General features: G+C 50.0%; 1 protein-coding gene across 2 annotated transcripts; it reads left to right on the top strand.

Annotated features, from left to right (window-relative positions):
- Positions 1–562: 562 nt before the first annotated feature.
- slc6a15 (solute carrier family 6 member 15) lies at positions 563–16820 on the top strand (the record flags this gene model as incomplete). 2 transcript variants are annotated; one of them, XM_079742638.1, is made up of 12 exons in its annotated part: positions 563–884; positions 6059–6216; positions 7874–8000; positions 8728–8909; positions 10766–10876; positions 12211–12452; positions 12808–12958; positions 13078–13116; positions 14473–14665; positions 15105–15264; positions 15625–15787; positions 16440–16820. In XM_079742638.1, 12 exons carry the CDS (start codon positions 563–565, stop codon positions 16818–16820), a joined length of 2229 nt encoding a protein of 742 aa, XP_079598764.1. The 2 variants fall into 2 exon arrangements, with proteins under 2 accessions (XP_079598764.1, XP_079598763.1); XM_079742637.1 differs by lacking the exon at positions 13078–13116 and having other exon boundaries at positions 12808–12997.
- Positions 16821–18070: the final 1250 nt, after the last annotated feature.

Here is an 18070-nt window from a genome sequence, read left to right as displayed (position 1 = left end):
TGTGTGTGTGTGTGTGTGTGTGTGTGTGTGTGTACACGCGCAGTCCTTCCCTAAATAGGGCGATTGTAAAGAAAGACTAGAAAAAGTACCAAACACAACGGTTATTTGTTTGAACAGCAGAGCATGCACTGATATACCGAGCCCTTTGTCTCGATTCAAATAAATATATATTAAAAAGCTATAAATAAATCGTTAATACTTTACATGAATGGTATAGGCCTACATCTATGTGGCCCATATGTTGTGTTTAGTGTTAGAGGTGTTAAAACTGCATTTGGGACAAACCCTTGTGAGAGACGGACACACACACACGCACACATACACACACAAAAATTCACACCACTAAACAATAGTTTTCTCTCGCCCTGCAGGCATCTGAGGATAATGAATCTATAGGAACCCATTGCATCTCATCCTACAACCGACCCGACCCACCCAGACGGCCCCCAGGAATCAAAACACCCCTCCAGCAGAGCCCGAGACGTGCCTGTCAGCCTGTCACTCATCATCACCCCGCCCACCCAGCTCCCCGTACAGAGAGACCCTCCGGACCTTTTATCCAATGCCCAAAAGCAGCAAGGCGGTCGCTCTTGACGATGATGTCACCGAGTCCGCCAGGGACCTGCTCTCCAACGAGGAGCCCAGCGAGGACGCCTTCAAGAAGAGCACCCTGATCGTACCCCGGGACGGGGCCCGCAAGGACCGCGACGCCGAGGGGGGCCCCGCCTCAGGTGGGGAGGATGGCGAGGAGGAGGAGGAGGAGGAGGAGGAGGAGCGGCCCGCCTGGAACAGCAAGCTGCAGTATATCCTGGCCCAGGTCGGCTTCTCCGTGGGGCTGGGGAACGTGTGGCGGTTCCCCTACCTATGCCAGAAGAACGGAGGAGGTGAGTGATCAGACTTCTTCATCGCGGCACCAGAATACAACTGAGATTGTTTCTGCTTTGTTGTTGGACTCGCAATAAAAGGTTTAACTAGAACTAGTTTTAGTAAGAGGATAATGCGTATGAATAGTTACAAGGTGTGGTTCCCAAGCTGCACAAGCTTAACAGGAAACCTTAGGTGAGTCAGTTATTTATTTAAACCAGCGAGTCTACTTCAAGCTTCCTGTGTGTGGGGTCGGTTAGTTACTTAACCCAACCATTCCGTTCTAAGCTTCCTGTGTGGAGTTCTGTGGGGCCTGGGGCCGCGACCCACATCCTACTCCAGGCCGCGATCCCCTCTGTCCGGCACCCCCAGCTTTTGCCTCTGCTTCTGGACAGATCGTTTAAAATGCTGGCGTCTTCCTGCCATTCGAAGTGGTTGGTAGTAGAAGTGGTTAGTAGTAGAAGTGGTTAGTATTAGAAGTTCGCTAGGAGTCATTAGTCTGGACGTACTTGGGTCCATTGAATGTATATATGAGAAAAGGGGTATCACAAATGTAAACATTCGATATATCTAAGGCTTATGATTCAGCGTTCTCCCATGGACCCCTATGCAAATAAGGCGACCCTGAGTGGCTCCCGCCCCTCCAGTTGGGAACCCTCCTATTGGCAAGTCTTCAAATGTCCAAAGGTTGTGACGCATCGGCATTAATTTGCTTCTATTGCAATAGCGACAGAATCACATGAAAATATAAATAATTAATAAATAGCTGTGGATGCAGTTTAAAACCACTCTGTGACACGTGAGGATCATTGCAACATTGTTCTAAGGAATAACTTAAGAAGAACAATGTGGAGTTACTCTTCCAAATGGACCGCAAACCCCCAGTGACTCGACAATACGCTTCCGATAATAGTGATGGTAGGACTCTGTTTCTGTGAATAGTTTGTTATTTCACTATATATCCACGCAAGAAGTATGGTTTTCCAAGTGAGTTGCTTTTCAAACACATCGCATTGCTGCCTCAGAATCTCTGAGGTCTTCTTACCCGAAGGCTTTCCTCTGCGAGCTTGCAGGATGACGCTCACAGGATCTGGAACCAATGGGCTGTTTTTGTTCCTGGTCAGGAGATCCCTGCCCCTGAGCCCTTGAGCTAGAGACATGCTGCAGGAGAGGGTCTATAAGCGCGGTAGAGGCAGGTTCATTCACGCTTCAGGAAGGTGCTTTACCAACAGTAAGGAGGAGAACAGTGGAAGCTCCTGATCAATGTCAGAGTATCGCTGCAAAAGACTAAGGTCATCTGAAAAGGTATGGATGTAATCAGAGAGAGAGAGGGAGAGAGACAGACAGACAGGGGGAGAGGGGGGGGGGAGACAGCGAGAGAGAGAGATTCTTCCTGTGCTCTGCTCTGAACCATACTGGCCCCTATGCCCTTGCTGCTGATTGGATGGCTCACACGGCTCAAGGTACACATGAGAGTCATGTGACTGTGTTAATGTTGGTGTTTCCTGTTCACTGACTTTCTCATAAACATTTCGGACATAAACCGAGATGGACAGAATCGATGATACAAGGGGTGGATAACGACAGAAGACCCCACATGTTCTATTTATGGTTAAGTTTGTATCGTTACAGTAAAGATAAAAACCGTATGATAAAAAATGGATGAGAGAGGGCCAGGAGTGAGGGCCAGGTGAGAGGGTTGATCTAACCACTTGGTCAAAACGATCCAGAAACACTGAACTCATTCTTAAATAAATACATTTTCCACAATGCCTCAGTGGCTGGAAGGCCATCAGAGCCAACTCATCTCCGTTCCAGTTGAGGCACTGGAAAAGGCATCGGGTGGCATATGCTGGGGACAGCGTCTCCTCTCCAGCGAGGGGGTTAGCAGTGTTGCCAGATTGGGTCAGATTTCCCTGCCAGCCAGTGTTGCCAGATTGGGCAGGGAAATCTGCCCCAATCTGGAAACACTGGGTGTGAGCTGGCACAATCTGGCAACGCTGGGTTTGAGCGGGCCCAAACTGGCAACACTGGGTGTAAGTGTCTTTAACCACAGCTTAGCCACCGATCATCAAACAAAGCCAGGGCGGGGAACCAGCAACCGTACAACAGGCTAGACACAAGGGAGGGTGTGTTGTGTGTGTGTGTGTATGCGTGTTTGTGTGAGTCAGTGTGTGTGTTCATTCCCCAGATGTATTTCATGGATATGAAGGCACTTTGATGTCTGGAACTTTAGAGATAATCTTCCACCTGGGATTTTTTATCAGATAGTTAGTAGTTACAGGCTCGATCCAGCCCGACCAGCCGTTTTATCTTCAGTATAACGTAGCCAGTGTGTAACCTAACACACTGGCGTGTGTGTGTATGTGTGTGTGTGTGTGTGTGTGTGTGTGTGTGTGTGTGATGTTTTCAGTTGGTTTGATGCTTGGGCCACCCTGCTGGGTTGAACTATAATTAGATTAAAATGGCCGTCTAGGGCCACGACATCACTGACTCTGTTCTTAAGGGTGTGTATGTGTGTCTGTGTGTGTGTCTGTTTGTGTGTGTGTGTGTGTGTGTGTGTGTGTGTGTGTGTGAACACGTGTGTACATGTGTATAGTGTGTGTGCTTGTGTGTGTGTGAGCTCATGCATGTGTGTGTTTGTGTTTCTGTGTGCGTGTCTGTGTGTGTTTTTCAATATTATTGTGTGTGTGCTCATGTGTGTGTGTATGTGTGTGCGGTATGTTTACCTCCTACTGCAAGGTGTGCCCTTTGCTTTATAGTGTTGTGATGTCCGTAAACACACACACGCTAGGATCCCCTGGCTAGCTCCTCATTAGTTCATCATTTGCTTCTCATTAGCTCATCATTAGCTCCTCATTAGCCGCGTCCTGATATAAACTTTAATGCTTAATCCACCCAGGGGGGGCGCTGTCCTCAGACCCCCCATCCGAGGTGAGTCCGGGGCAGCGGGCCCCTGCTGGGGTCTAATCCCGAGTCGGAACACAACGTTGTTCCTGACCGCTTCGTCTGCTGCGGGCGCTAACTAAGCTAGCTAATGAACCCCCGCCGGCCTCGTCTAGACAGGATGCTACCAAGGAGCTATTTAGAGCTAGATCAAATGTTGTTGTTGTTGTTGTTGTTGTTGTTGTTTGTCGGGCCGTCCGTTATCAAAGGGGCGGACGCCAGCGCAGACACAATGGCCGCCGGCGCCGCAAAGCGCGACCAAAAGAACCTTCACACAAAGCTTTGAGTTCCCCCCCGACCCGGACCCCGTCCTCTTAAAACCGACACACACACACACCAGTCCCATAAGTGGGGGGGGGTCAGGAATGCATGTTTTCAAAACCCTCCCAGCAGGGGGTCCGGACGATGACGGGACGTCCTGCCAGACATCAGTGTTGAAACAGACGCTGGTCGTGTTGTCGTTGTACAGTGGCGTCATTGTGGTGGTCTCGGGACATCAGCCCACCCACCGAGCGACGTGGTGAATCCTCCCTGAGGAAACGGGCCGCTCAAAGATGCCCTGAGCGTTGAGAACATGACCAAACAGCGGCAGAGGATGAGGGCCACATGGGATTCTAACTTTTTTAGAGTCTGAGTAATCAGAATTCTGACGTAAAGTCAGAAGAGTGACTCTAAAGTCTGAAGTGGGACTTTTCAGCTCAGCCTGTGGTTCCAATCCTGTATGGCGCCAAGTGACTCTAATGGACCTTGGTACCTTACAGGTTCCTTACCCATAATAAATACCCTTCCTTTAATCGCAGAATTCACACTTAAAACTCAGAAAATTAATAAATAATAACATATGGCCCTTATCCTCTTCCGTAGCTCTGGCTGTTCTTAGTTCATGGGATTTACTTCTGACCTCACTGGCCGAAGAGGCAGGAGGTTCCTCCACCACGAACGTTTGCGTTTTCAAACCGTGAAGTCAAAGTTGTACCCTGTCCAACCGCAGCTTGCCCTCTGAGCATGGCGCTCACATGGTTCAGTGAGTGACGAGCGGAGTACGAGGGGGAGAATTAAGTGAGCCGATTCCGTAGGACTGCATGTTTCCTCCAACCTCACGCATCATGTGTCAGGTCAGAGCTGGGACCTCAGAGACACAGAAAAGGTCCTGGAATGAGATTGTTCTGTTATGATCGGCAGCGAAGAGCCAAAACAAGAAACACACATATGTATATAATAGAAATATAATAATTATAATTATATATATATAATAATTATATGTTTCAATATATATATACATAAATCATGTTAATTATATATATAACTATAACTATATATATATATATATATATGAACTATATATATATATATATATATGAGTATGAGGTCCCCTACCTCATCCTGCGGGTCTCTAACTGGTCTCTAACTGCTCTCTAACTGGTCTTTAACTGGTCTCTAACTGGTCTCTAACTGGTCTGTGGTCCCCAGGAGCCTACCTGGTTCCCTACCCCATCCTGCGGGTCTCTAACTGGTCTCTAACTGGTCTCTAACTGGTCTCTAACTGGTCTGTGGTCCCCAGGAGCCTACCTGGTTCCCTACCCCATCCTGCAGGTCTCTAACTGGTCTCTAACTGGTCTCTAACTGGTCTCTAACTGGTCTGTGGTCCCCAGGAGCCTACCTGGTGCCATACCTCATCCTGCTGGTCTCTAACTGGTCTCTAACTGGTCTCTAACTGGTCTCTAACTGGTCTCTGGTCCCCAGGAGCCTACCTGGTTCCCTACCTCATCCTGCTGGTCTCTAACTGGTCTCTGGTCCCCAGGAGCCTACCTGGTTCCCTACCTCATCCTGCTGGTCTCTAACTGGTCTCTAACTGGTCTCTGGTCCCCAGGAGCCTACCTGGTTCCCTACCTCATCCTGCTGGTCTCTAACTGGTCTCTAACTGGTCTCTAACTGGTCTCTGGTCCCCAGGAGCCTACCTGGTTCCCTACCTGATCCTGCTGGTCTCTAACTGGTCTCTAACTGGTCTCTGGTCCCCAGGAGCCTACCTGGTTCCCTACCTCATCCTGCTGGTCTCTAACTGGTCTCTAACTGGTCTCTAACTGGTCTCTGGTCCCCAGGAGCCTACCTGGTTCCCTACCTCATCCTGCTGGTCTCTAACTGGTCTCTAACTGGTCTCTAACTGGTCTCTGGTCCCAAGGAGCCTACCTGGTTCCCTACCTCATCCTGCTGGTCTCTAACTGGTCTCTAACTGGTCTCTGGTCCCCAGGAGCCTACCTGGTTCCCTACCTCATCCTGCTGGTCCTGATCGGGATCCCGCTCTTCTTCCTGGAGCTGGCGGTGGGCCAGCGCATCCGGAGGGGCAGCATCGGGGTCTGGAACTACATCAGCCCCCGCCTGGGGGGCATCGGCTTCGCCAGCTGTCTGGTGGGTCTGGGCGGAGGAGGTCCCACATCTGTCTGGGGAGGAGGGGGCTCACGTCTTTCTGGGGGGGAGGGGGGGGAGGGATTGTCACATTGGTCTGGGAGGGAGGGGGTCTCGAATCTGTTTGAGGGGAAGAGAGGGAGATCGGGGCAGAGAGAGAGATGGATGGATTGATGGATGGCTAGACATACACAAACACACACACACTCAATTGAAAACACACGCGGACACACCTATGTACGTGCACACACACACATAAACACATTTCACATTCACCAAGCATCCACTCAAGTGAACCTGGATTATTGGCCCAGAAACACTGCACTGGTTGAACAATGGCCACCGGTTGTTGGCCAAGACGTCAGGGATTAAAGTCTCTTAGAAATGGCTAAATTCTTTATAGTTTTTACTTTGTGCAATACATATAAAAGGGTAGTACTGCTAATTTTACTAAATCTTGAAATTACATCCGTGGCTATTATACAAGCATATAAATGTAAAACCCAAATGTTTGCCTGCTGACTTGTACCTTAATGTATTTACAACAGTGAGTCGTTAGCATGCATTCAGAGTCTTTAAGGTACCAGGAGAAGGTAATGACTCACAGCTGGTGAATCATGAAGGGTTGATCCTCCCTGATTCCTCTGATGCAGCAGAGAGCGTAACCTGAGCTAAACAGGGAGGTAGAACTGCCAGAGCGGTACAGAGCTGATCAGAACCCAATGCCTCTTATTGGTCTGGTGAAAACGTAAACATCGATACTGAATACAAGAATACAAATGTCTGGAACGACCAATGAAAAGATGACATAATTCTGATCGATCTTCTGTTTCTAATTTTACTGAGTTCAATTCTCCGTAATTAAATTCTCAGTAATTAATAGAAAAGAAAATGCATGGAATAATTTGACTAAAACATCCTCAAGACACAAAACATATACGACGATACACCTGGCCCTCTCACCTGGCCCTCACACCTGGCCCTCACTCCTGGCCCTCACTCCTGGCCCTCTCACCTGGCCCTCTCACCTGGCCCTCACTCCTGGCCCTCACTCCTGGCCCTCTCACCTGGCCCTCTCACCTGGCCCTCAGTCCTGGCCCTCACTCCTGGCCCTCACACCTGGCCCTCTCACCTGGCCCTCAGTCCTGGCCCTCTCACCTGGCCCTCAGTCCTGGCCCTCTCACCTGGCCCTCTCACCTGGCCCTCTCACCTGGCCCTCAGTCCTGGCCCTCTCTCCTGGTCCTCATACCTGGCCCTCTCACCTGGCCTTCTCACCTGGCCCCCACCCCTGTGCTGACCCCTGTGCTGACCCTGTGCTGACCCCTGACCCCTGTGCTGACCCTGTGCTGACCCCTGACCCCTGTGCTGACCCCTGTGCTGACCCTGTGTGACCCCTGACCCCTGTGCTGACCCTGTGCTGACCCCTGACCCCTGTGCTGACCCCTGTGCTGACCCCTGTGCTGACCCTGTGCTGACCCCTGACCCCTGTGCTGACCCTGTGCTGACCCCTGACCCCTGTGCTGACCCTGTGCTGACCCCTGACCCCTGTGCTGACCCTGTGCTGACCCCTGACCCCTGTGCTGACCCCTGACCCCTGTGCTGACCCTGTGCTGACCCCTGACCCCTGTGCTGACCCCTGACCCCTGTGCTGACCCTGCAGGTGTGCTTCTTCGTGGCGCTCTACTACAACGTGATCATCAGCTGGAGCCTCTTCTACTTCTCCCAGTCCTTCCAGCAGCCCCTGCCCTGGCACGAGTGTCCCCTCATCAAGGAGCCAAACAGCACCTGTAAGCTGCTCACCTTATCACCATCACCTAACCCTATCATCATCACACCACTTCATATCATGGGCTCGTCCGCTCCTCACAGATAGAATCATCTAGAGATTTTCAGATCCATTTTTTCCTTCACGATACAGATTCTGATTCCTGAACTTGAGTTTCGGTCGACACAGATTATATACCGATACAGCATCTAGCCTTGTAACTACTAACAGCACGTGTTCTGATTGAAGGGTTCTCTTACGATAACAGCAGTGCTTAGCCGGTTCACTTACGTTGACAAAACATTTTTCAGAACTTGATAATTTACATTCATAATCTATGATTGTAATAAGACATTTGTATTCTTGTAGTTAAGCGTCCATGCATCCGGGTTTTTGAGACTTTGTAGCTCAAACACACGTAGATCGGAGACTACGCATTTACTATTCCGACTTTCCACCTCCGGCCGTTAACGAATGCAGAATTACACCATAGGGTTTGATGTTCGCTGCCTGTGTAGTAAAGGAGCTAGTCATTTGATGGTATCGGATCAGCGCATAAACTTGCATACTCGCCAATACCCTAGGAATTTCCGATACTGGTATCGGTATCGGAACAACTCTAGGCCCCCATCTGTGAACGTTCTAGCTGTTGAAGAATCGTTTATAAAAGTCGACATGATTTGAATTCATTTCCAGCGATGCACTCCGTCTCCTGACACTAACCCGTAGCCCGTTGTCTTGTTCTCCAGACGTGGTGCCGGAGTGCGAGAAGAGTTCCGCCACCACGTACTACTGGTATCGCGAGGCCCTGGACATCTCCGACTCCATCTCGGAGGGCGCCAAGCTCAACTGGAGGATGACCGTGTGTCTGCTGGCTGCCTGGACCATGGTTTGCCTAGCCATGATCAAGGGGATCCAGTCCTCTGGGAAGGTGAGGTGCCAGGGGGGGTTAAGGGGAACGGGGGGGCACGACACTCGCTCGGGTGCTGGTTACACTACTGCTTCTCTCCCTCTTCCTGCACCTCGTGGCTTGAGGCGGCGATGTCCTGGAAATGCAATAAAAAGAGAACTGGCCGTAAAAAAGGAAGGGCGCACTTTTAGAGCGGTGAGCGCATTTTTGTCCCCGTTGAGACCAACAAGGTAACACAAGGCGACTAAAACGGCCCTGATCGAATCCACGTCATCTGGAGAAATGAAACAAATGTTCTCTGAACGCGCAAATTTATTTGAAGTGTTTTTTATTTTTATTAAAAAGCTCCTGGTCCCTTCGGTTTCATGGATGAATTGAGGACGTTTGGACTGCAGGCAGCGCCTCAAGCTGAGCTGAAGTGACACTTTTCTGTCCCCAATGCAGCCTTAGATTTAATCCCTCTATGTTGTTTGGATAAAATCATTTTCATTTCCTTTCATTTGACCTTTTCTTACATTGGACAGTTGACGTCATTCAGACTTGCATATGGAAGCTAATCCTAGCCTGGGCGCTAAACCGCTAACTTTAGCTTCCAGTCATTTTTGTTCTCATATCAAATGACAATTGTGTCACAAAAGACTTTAAGAGATTCATTTGTGGTAAAATAAACGTGCTCTGAAGACATCATCTCAATCGTCTTCATTAGCCCGACCGACACGTTTATCGCTGTGAAGGCCGTTATCTCTTGTCAGAGAGACAAAGGATCTTCAGGTGAACACATTTAATGGCGCATTAAACCGGACGCCATCGTTATCGTCACCTTTATTTGTTATTTCACTTTTTTGGTTATTTTACACCATAGAGAAAAAAGCTGTACGTCTGAGCACAGAGATGGAATAGTGAAGCCACACACGACGGCAGCCAACGGTACAGTTGGCCGGTGTCACCTCAACTGCCATCGTGGGGGGTTGGGGGGAGAGGGGTCTCGCTCGCCGTTGGCCGGACAGAGAACGCACCGAGTATTTCTCCCCTGAAAGGAGGCCAAGCTAGCTAGAGCGCCTTTGAAGCTAACTCAGAGCGCCGCGCTACAAAAGAATATTAATGCCCTTATATAGGCATCCTCACAAAAGGCCCTGATCCGGGAGGGAGACCCCGCTAGCGTCATTAGCATTTCCCTCCCATTTCTATGTGTGGGGGTTTGGGGGTGTGGGGGTGGGGGGATGGACAACAGCCCTTCTTGATTGCCATGGTGATCCCGCTCTTTATGGCTTGGCGGGAGTTTCAAGGGCCAGGCAGGAAGAGGGGGGGCTTCAGGGGGCAGATGGAGGGGCAGAACCAAGAGTTCTGCTCCTGTCCAGTGTTTAAAGAGCGCAGATTAATTAACGAGACGCTAACGAGCCAGATGCTGCTATCGTCTGCTGCTAATGACAGCAGATCGTTATTCTTCAATAAACAAATGCATTTATACAATTGATTCAATATCTTATGAACTGGAAAATTAGTATAGATTTAATAATTAATTACTTATCTTAAATCAAAACATACAAATGATTGCAGTGTTGATAACATCAGAATAGGCTTTCTAAAAAAATTCATACAAATGCTTATCAGTCAAATAGCAGCCTGTTTAGTTTCAGCCACCAGGTATTCATAAAGTATCTTATCTTCCTTAAGTTCCCAAATATTTCATCTTTCGTAATGCAAACCCACTAATGATGATTTAATGTATCTAATGTGTAAGGTCTTTAATGTATTGTGTATGATAACTACTATTATTCGCTGCCTCACATACGGTTGTGATACCTCACCCTGTAGCCAGCCCTCCAGGGGGTGAGTGTGGAGGATGAGTGGCTGACTGACGCTGTGATTGGTTGCAGGTGATGTACTTCAGCTCGCTGTTCCCCTACGTGGTGCTGATCTGCTTCCTGGTCCGGGCCTTGCTGCTCAAGGGTTCCTGGGATGGAATCCGTCACATGTTCACCCCCAAGGTAACGAGCATCAGGGATCCTTTGTAAACCATGAATTGACTGCATAATACAGTGCTTTTCTAACCAGTGGCCACTCAAAGCGATATTGCGTCACATTCAACCATTCATGCACACATGCACACACCGACGGTGGTGTCAACCACACAAGCCGACAGCCAGCTCGTCAGAGGCAGTTAGGGTGAGGTGTCTTGCTCAGGGACACTAGAGCGAGACAGTAGGTAGTAGGAGCCAGGGATCGAACTAGCAACCTTCCGGTTACCAGCCAACACGCTCTACCTCCTGAGCCACATGTCCTCCTGAGTTCACTGTGGATTGTAAATGTATTTTCCTGTGTGTTCAGCATTGAAACAGGCTCTACCTATTCTATCTATTGTCACTTAATGTACGCACTTATTGTATGTTGTACGTCCTGGCACTTAAAAATAGTACTTAACATTGTGTAGCGTCTTATCCTAGCTATCTTTGTTGTATACGAGGAACGGGTTAACATAGAGATTGTTTGTGCTTGGCACTTCCTTTCTGTACCGACAGCGACATTGTTGTTTCTCTTTTTTCTGACAAATGGACGCTTTGGATAAAACCTAAATGTAAATGTATTGGATTCAGTCGTTTATCTCCCAACCCAACCGACGTAGCCCCAGTAATCCCAGCGGGGATTGTAAAGCTTGGAACACTTGTTCTGAGCAAACCGTTTCAGTTTCCACGGAAACAGATAAAGAGAAAAAACCATTCTGTAACCGATCAACTAAAGACATGTATTCAGGACTTGTTTCCGCGATGCTTCCGTCGGCCAGCAACAGCAGACCGCGGTAACGGGCCAAGCTGTTCCCCGCTGAGCTGCTGGGGTCTGAGCTGCTTTGTGTGCGGGGCTCCGGTCTTCAGTTCGGCTCTCATGCCAACAGTCTGCTGAGGACTCGTGTATTACAAAGTCCTGATGGTTATGTCCCAGTATGATGTAAGCTGGGCTTCTGAGAGAGATGGTGCATCTTTCAATCATTTGAAAGTTTTCTCATAAATGCAGAACGAGCGAGGAGCTGGATTTGTCTAGGGGTAAAACATACGCGTTATTACGTTGGACCGTGTCCACAACCAACCGTAGTGATTGGTCGATCCTAGCCCTACCACATGGCCTCCCCTGTGATTGGTTGATCCTAGCTGTTCCATTTGTTCTAACCTGTGATTGGTTGGTCCTATCTGTACCACATGTCTCCACCTGTGATTGGCTGATCCTACCATTTCCTGACCTGTGATTGGTTGATCCTAGCTCTACCACATCTCCTAACCTGTGATTGGCTGCTCCTACCATGTTCTGACCTGTGATTGGCTCCTCCTAGCTGGAGATCATGCTGGAGGCCAAGGTGTGGCGCGAGGCGGCCACCCAGGTGTTCTTCGCGCTGGGCCTGGGCTTCGGCGGGGTCATCGCCTTCTCCAGCTACAACAAGCGGGACAACAACTGCCACTTTGACGCGGTGCTGGTGTCCTTCATCAACTTCTTCACCTCGGTGCTCGCCACCCTGGTGGTGTTCGCCGTGCTTGGCTTCAAGGCCAACATCATGAGTGCCAAGTGTGTCACTATGTAAGCACCGGCCTCTTCTGCTGCTCCTGTGTGTGCATGTCTGTGCGCGTGTGTATGTGTGGCCCTTAGGGCGCCTTATTTTATTAATGAAATATCGACATTTGGGGCATTTGTTTTCCTGTCTAACTTTTCATGAATAAAGCATAAAAATGCAAAAACAAATCATAATAAATAAAAATAAATAATAACAAAATTATATAAAGATATAATAACATTCTTTATAGCACAAAGAAGGGCCTTATCGATATTTTGTCCCCCCTCCTAGTAATAACTAACTGTTCCCAAAGCAGTGTTAGTTAATTTGTTAATAAGTTAATTAGTATTAACCCTTTAGCGTCCCCTCGGTCCCTCCCAGGAACACCAAGAGGATCGTGGCGTTGCTAGGCAACCAGCTGAGCCGCGACCTCATCCCGGCCCACATCAACCTGACGGCGGTCAGCGCCGAGGACTACCAGAAGCTGACGGACATCATCAGGGGGGAGAAGGGGGCGGACTACCCCAGCCTGAGCCTGGAAACCTGCAGCATCGAGGAGGAGCTCAACAAGGTACAGACAGACAGACAGACAGACAGACAGACAGACAGACAGACAGACAGACAGACAGACAGACAGACAGAGAGAGAGAGAGCCTGGACACCTGCAGCATCAAGGAGGAGCTCAACAAAGTACACAAACACATGACACACAGAGAAATACACACAGAGACATACACACACACACACACACACACACACACACACACAGCATCAAGGAGGAGCTCAACAAGGTACACACACACATCGACACACACACACACATACACAGACACACACACACACACGAGTCAACTACACACACAGGCCATAAAAAAGAATTATGTCCTTGATTTGATAGTTTTCCGAATGCATGTTTCTATGGGTTTCCACATCACGCGGTCTCTGGACACTGAGGTGATGCAATAGGCCGGGGGTCAACGACGTCATGAAGATAAACAAGCCTTCATGTCCCGAACACTCGTGTTTTATTGTTAGGGCAGCAGGGAGGAATAGAGCCTGCGTCATTACAGGCCTATTGCCTACAGTAGTGGTTTTCAAAAGGGGGTACGCGTACCCCTAGGGGTTCTTTGGAGTATTTCATTGGATTTATTTCAAAAAGAGCAAGTTTCAATTCTGAAAGCAGACAAAAGAAAATCTGGAAAATGTTCAAGTAGTTGAAGTGTAAATCTGAACACAAGGAGAAAGGAGAATCCGTGAAAAAGAAAGCACATCCAGAAACACCAAATTGTCATCAGCTTCAGGAGGAATATATATGGGGTTGAAATTTTGCCAACAGTGGCATAAAGAACAGGTCCATGTTTCTCACTAAATTGTGAGCTTTTGCCCCCTTTTAATGTTCATGTTTACTCTGCCTATTGAACGCACATACATTATTTATGTTCGTTTAAAAAACAATTAACCTAAAATGATTCTGTGCTAATATATCTTAGTGGGGGTACACTAGCAGAAAGAGTTAGAGAACCACCTGATGATGACTGAGTCAACAGGACTTCCTTGCGTTGTGTCGTCTCTCTCCCCGTCTGAATAATGGAGGAGGGGTTAGACGGCCACGCTGGCACCCATCTGGGGAAGAAACGGGGACAAAACCCGAGACTAGCCCGGGCTAAAGAGGGCATAATGGAGCCTATTGTGTTTAAGGGACTGGGAGCGACGAGGAAACGATCAGAGTTAGCGTCTCAAAGACGGGATTCATTCATACGTCCAGCTCAGAAAAAAAGTACATCAAACAAGAACCAGCAATAGAGTAAGAACCAGGAATAGAGTGAAACAACAGAGACCGCTTCTGGTGAATCACTGAAACACACCCATTAAAGTCTGTTAAACAAGTTCTACCTGGTGCTGGTGAGGCCCCAGCTCAGGGCCCCATCGTGGCCCCTCTCTCTGCCTGGTGCTGCCCACCCCCCCTCTCTCTGACCTGGTGCCCCCCCCTCTGTCTTTCTGCTGACCGGTTGCCCCCTCCCCTCCCCTCTCTCTGTCCCTCTGCAGGCCGTGCAGGGCACCGGCCTGGCCTTCATCGCCTTCACGGAGGCCATGACACACTTCCCGGCCTCCCCGTTCTGGTCGGTGATGTTCTTCCTCATGCTGATCAACCTGGGCCTGGGCAGCATGTTCGGCACCATCGAGGGCATCCTCACCCCGCTGATCGACACCTTCAAAGTGCGCAAGGAGTTCCTCACAGGTCAGTGGGGGCCCCGTCGCCGCCTCAGCGGCCCGTGGGGATGTCAACTTACTGCTCTGTGTCCCAGAGAAACAGAGTCAGACAGACAGGAGGCGAGGAGACAGACAGACAATCCATCTGCATTTACATTGAGGGCGTTTAGCAGACGCTTTCATCCAAAGCGTCTTACAATAAGTACATTTGTCAGAAGAAAGAGAAACAACAATATACCAATGTCGGTACAGTAAGGTGCATACATTAGGTGCCAGGACGTAGACCATACAATAAGTCCCTAAGAGGGGTGTGTGTGTGTGTGTGTGTGTGCGTGTGTGTGTGTGTGGGGGGGGGGGGGGGGGAAGGCAATGCAGAGTCCAGGTGAACTCTGAACACGTGTCGTACCGCGGTGCCTGAGCTTGGAGTTGGTGTTGGTCCAGATGTTAACCTGCTCCCTGTGTTCCAGTGGGGTGCTGCCTGCTGGCCTTCCTCATCGGCCTGCTGTTCGTCCAGCGCTCGGGGAACTACTACGTGGCCATGTTCGACGACTACTCGGCCACCCTGCCGCTGCTCATCGTGGTCATCCTGGAGAACGTGGCCGTGGCCTGGGTCTACGGCGTGGACAAGTAGGTTCTAGACCACACGAACCCGGACCTGGTCCACCTGTGTGTGTGTGTGTGTGTGTGTGTGTGTGTGTGTGTGTGTGTGTGTGTGTGTGTTTCTATGTGTGTGGGTTTGTTTCTCTATGTGTGTGAAGTTTATGGGGACAATTCTGTCTCAGGTTTTGATTGCAAGCGCAAAATACAACTCAAAAACGTCCAAACTAAACTGGTCGTTTCGTCTGTAAATAAGTGCATCCACCTTGAAGTGACAGGAAGGAAGGCCGAACCAAACGCCCTGAATAGATCTGAAGGCTTCAGTGAGCCCATGCCTGTTACCGTTGGGAACCACTACGCTCCATCTTCTGATCTCCCCCCCCCCCACAGGTTCTTTGAAGACCTGAAGGACATGCTGGGCTTCACGCCCTTCCGCTTCTACTACTACATGTGGAAGTACGTCACGCCCATCCTGCTGCTGGTGCTGCTGGGATCCAGCCTCATCCAGCTGTGCATGACCCCCCCCAGCTACAACGCCTGGATCCAGGAGCTGGTGGGTGACCACCCAAACCCCCCTCCCCACCCCCATGTGCTCCTCAGACAGGACTAGAAGGTCCAGAGGAGACAAGGCCTTGTGGTCGTTGGGTTTTAACGCAGGGTTCACTGCGAGGTGCAAAGGACATAATGTGCATGAGGATGTCCGTTTGTCCATTAAGATGAAATACCTAGTTATTATTTACATTCACATTTAGCGAACACTTTTATCCAAAGCGACTTACAATAAGTACATTTGTCAGATGAAATAGAAAAAATATATATATATCGTTGTCGGTACAGTAAGGATGTTCATAGAACCAAGTGCCAAGCACTAACAATCACTAGGTTAACCCGTTCCCCATACACAACAAAGATAGCTAGGATAAGATGCTAAACGATGCTAAGTACTATTTTTAAGTGCCAGGATGTACAACATACAATAAGTGCGTACATTAAGTGCCAGGACGTACAACATACAATAAGTGCGTACATTAAGTGACAGGACGTACCAAACAGTTTGAGTGTAGAGTACCTTGGTGTGTCTCCTCTCGCTCGTATCCTAACCCTCGACCTCCTCCTCTCCTCCCCTCCTCCCCTCCTCCTCTCCTCCCCTCCTCCTCCTCCTCCCCTCCTCCTCTCCTCCTCCCCCTCCTCCTCCTCCCCTCCAGGCCATGGAGAAGCTGGTGGAGTTCCCTCCGTGGGGCGTGTTCGTCTGCATCTCCCTGGTGGTGACGGCCGTGCTGCCCGTTCCCGTTGTCTTCTTCCTGCGCTACTTCAACGTCATCGACGACAGCATGGGCGGCGTGGGGGCCGTCTCCTACAAGAAGGGCCGCATCATCAAGGAGGTGTCGCGGGCCGACGAGGACGACGACGCCAGCCTGATCCACGGCCGCTCGCCCAGCGAGGCGCCCTCGCCCATGCCCGGGAACAGCATCTACCGCAAGCCCGCCGGGACCGGGGGCCCGGACTCTGACACCGCCCCCAACGGCCGCTACGGCATCGGATACCTGATGGCGGACATGCCCGACATGCCCGAGTCCGACCTCTGAAGGCCGGACCCCTGAGGGTCTAGAGTCCTGAAGGTCATGACCCCTGAAGGACTGGGCCACTGGAGGTCTGGACCTTCAGGGAACCCTCTGGAGGCCCGGACCCCTGGGGGCCCGGACCCCTGGAGGCCCGGACCCCTGGAGGCCCGGACCCCTGGAGGCCCAGACCCCTGGAGGCCCGGACCCCTGGAGGCCCGGACCCCTGGAGGCCCAGACCCCTGGAGGTCCAGCCCCCTGGAGGCCCGGAGCCCTGGGGGCCCAGACCCCTGGAGGCCCAGCCCCCTGGGGGCCCGGACCCCTGGGGGCCCAGACCCCCAGCCTACCCACCCCCCTCTCGCGTGCATTTAGCAGTCCAACCTCCCCTATACATATTATATATATTTTTAACTTGTGCTGTATATTCTTTGTAGATATGGTAGCTGCTCTCAGTCTTTCTTTGGTCTGGGACACTTTGCGACTGTTCCATCTTATTAATGGTATGTCCTCAATGTTTTTATTTGTTGTTCCTCATAACTTGGATGTGTTCCTCGACCCACCCCATACCTCCCTCCCTAGACCCCCCGAGACTAGGGCTGAACGGTTTGGGGAAATAATCTAATTGCGATTATTTTGACCAATATTGCAATTGCGATTTAATGTGCAATTTTTATTATTCTTAAGTTCCTTATATTGTGTATTATTCACTGAAAAAAATTAATAAATCATTCTTTAGTATGACCAACTCAACATTGGAAGCAGTCAACATAAGAACTGCTCTTTCCTTTAGGCCAGGCCGATGTGTTGAGATTAATTTATATTATATTATACTGATTTCCAGTCAGTAACGGTAACAACTAACAAATCACTTTTTGTTTTTTGTTCTTAATCGCAGCCTTTGCGATTTGCATACCGCGTTCTATTACATCGCGATTTCGATTTGAATTCGATTAATCGTTCAGCCCTACCCTAGACCTCCCTCCAGAACTAGGTCCGGACCCCAGGTCCACCCCCCTAGACACCCCCCCTCAGTCCTCCTCCCGATCCCATGCACCCCCCCGCCCCCCCCGGTCGGGTAGATGTTAGCAATAAGGTGAACGAATGGCAGACCTACTTCCTGCCACCTAGTGGTCTGAAGAAGAGAGCCTCTGTAGAGAAGACCAGGACCCGGGGCGGCTTGGTCCCGGGACCCGCCTCCGGGTTCAGTTGTAAATACGGTGGTGTACATAAGTGACCCGGACTGGCCCACATGTACCGGGTATAGAAGCACTGGAGCA

This window comes from Pollachius pollachius (assembly GCF_949987615.1).
Source record: "Pollachius pollachius genome assembly, chromosome: 9".
Classification (NCBI taxonomy): Eukaryota; Metazoa; Chordata; class Actinopteri; order Gadiformes; family Gadidae; genus Pollachius; species Pollachius pollachius.
Note: the sequence above shows the minus strand (reverse complement) of the source record. Positions and strands in the feature narration are given on the sequence as shown.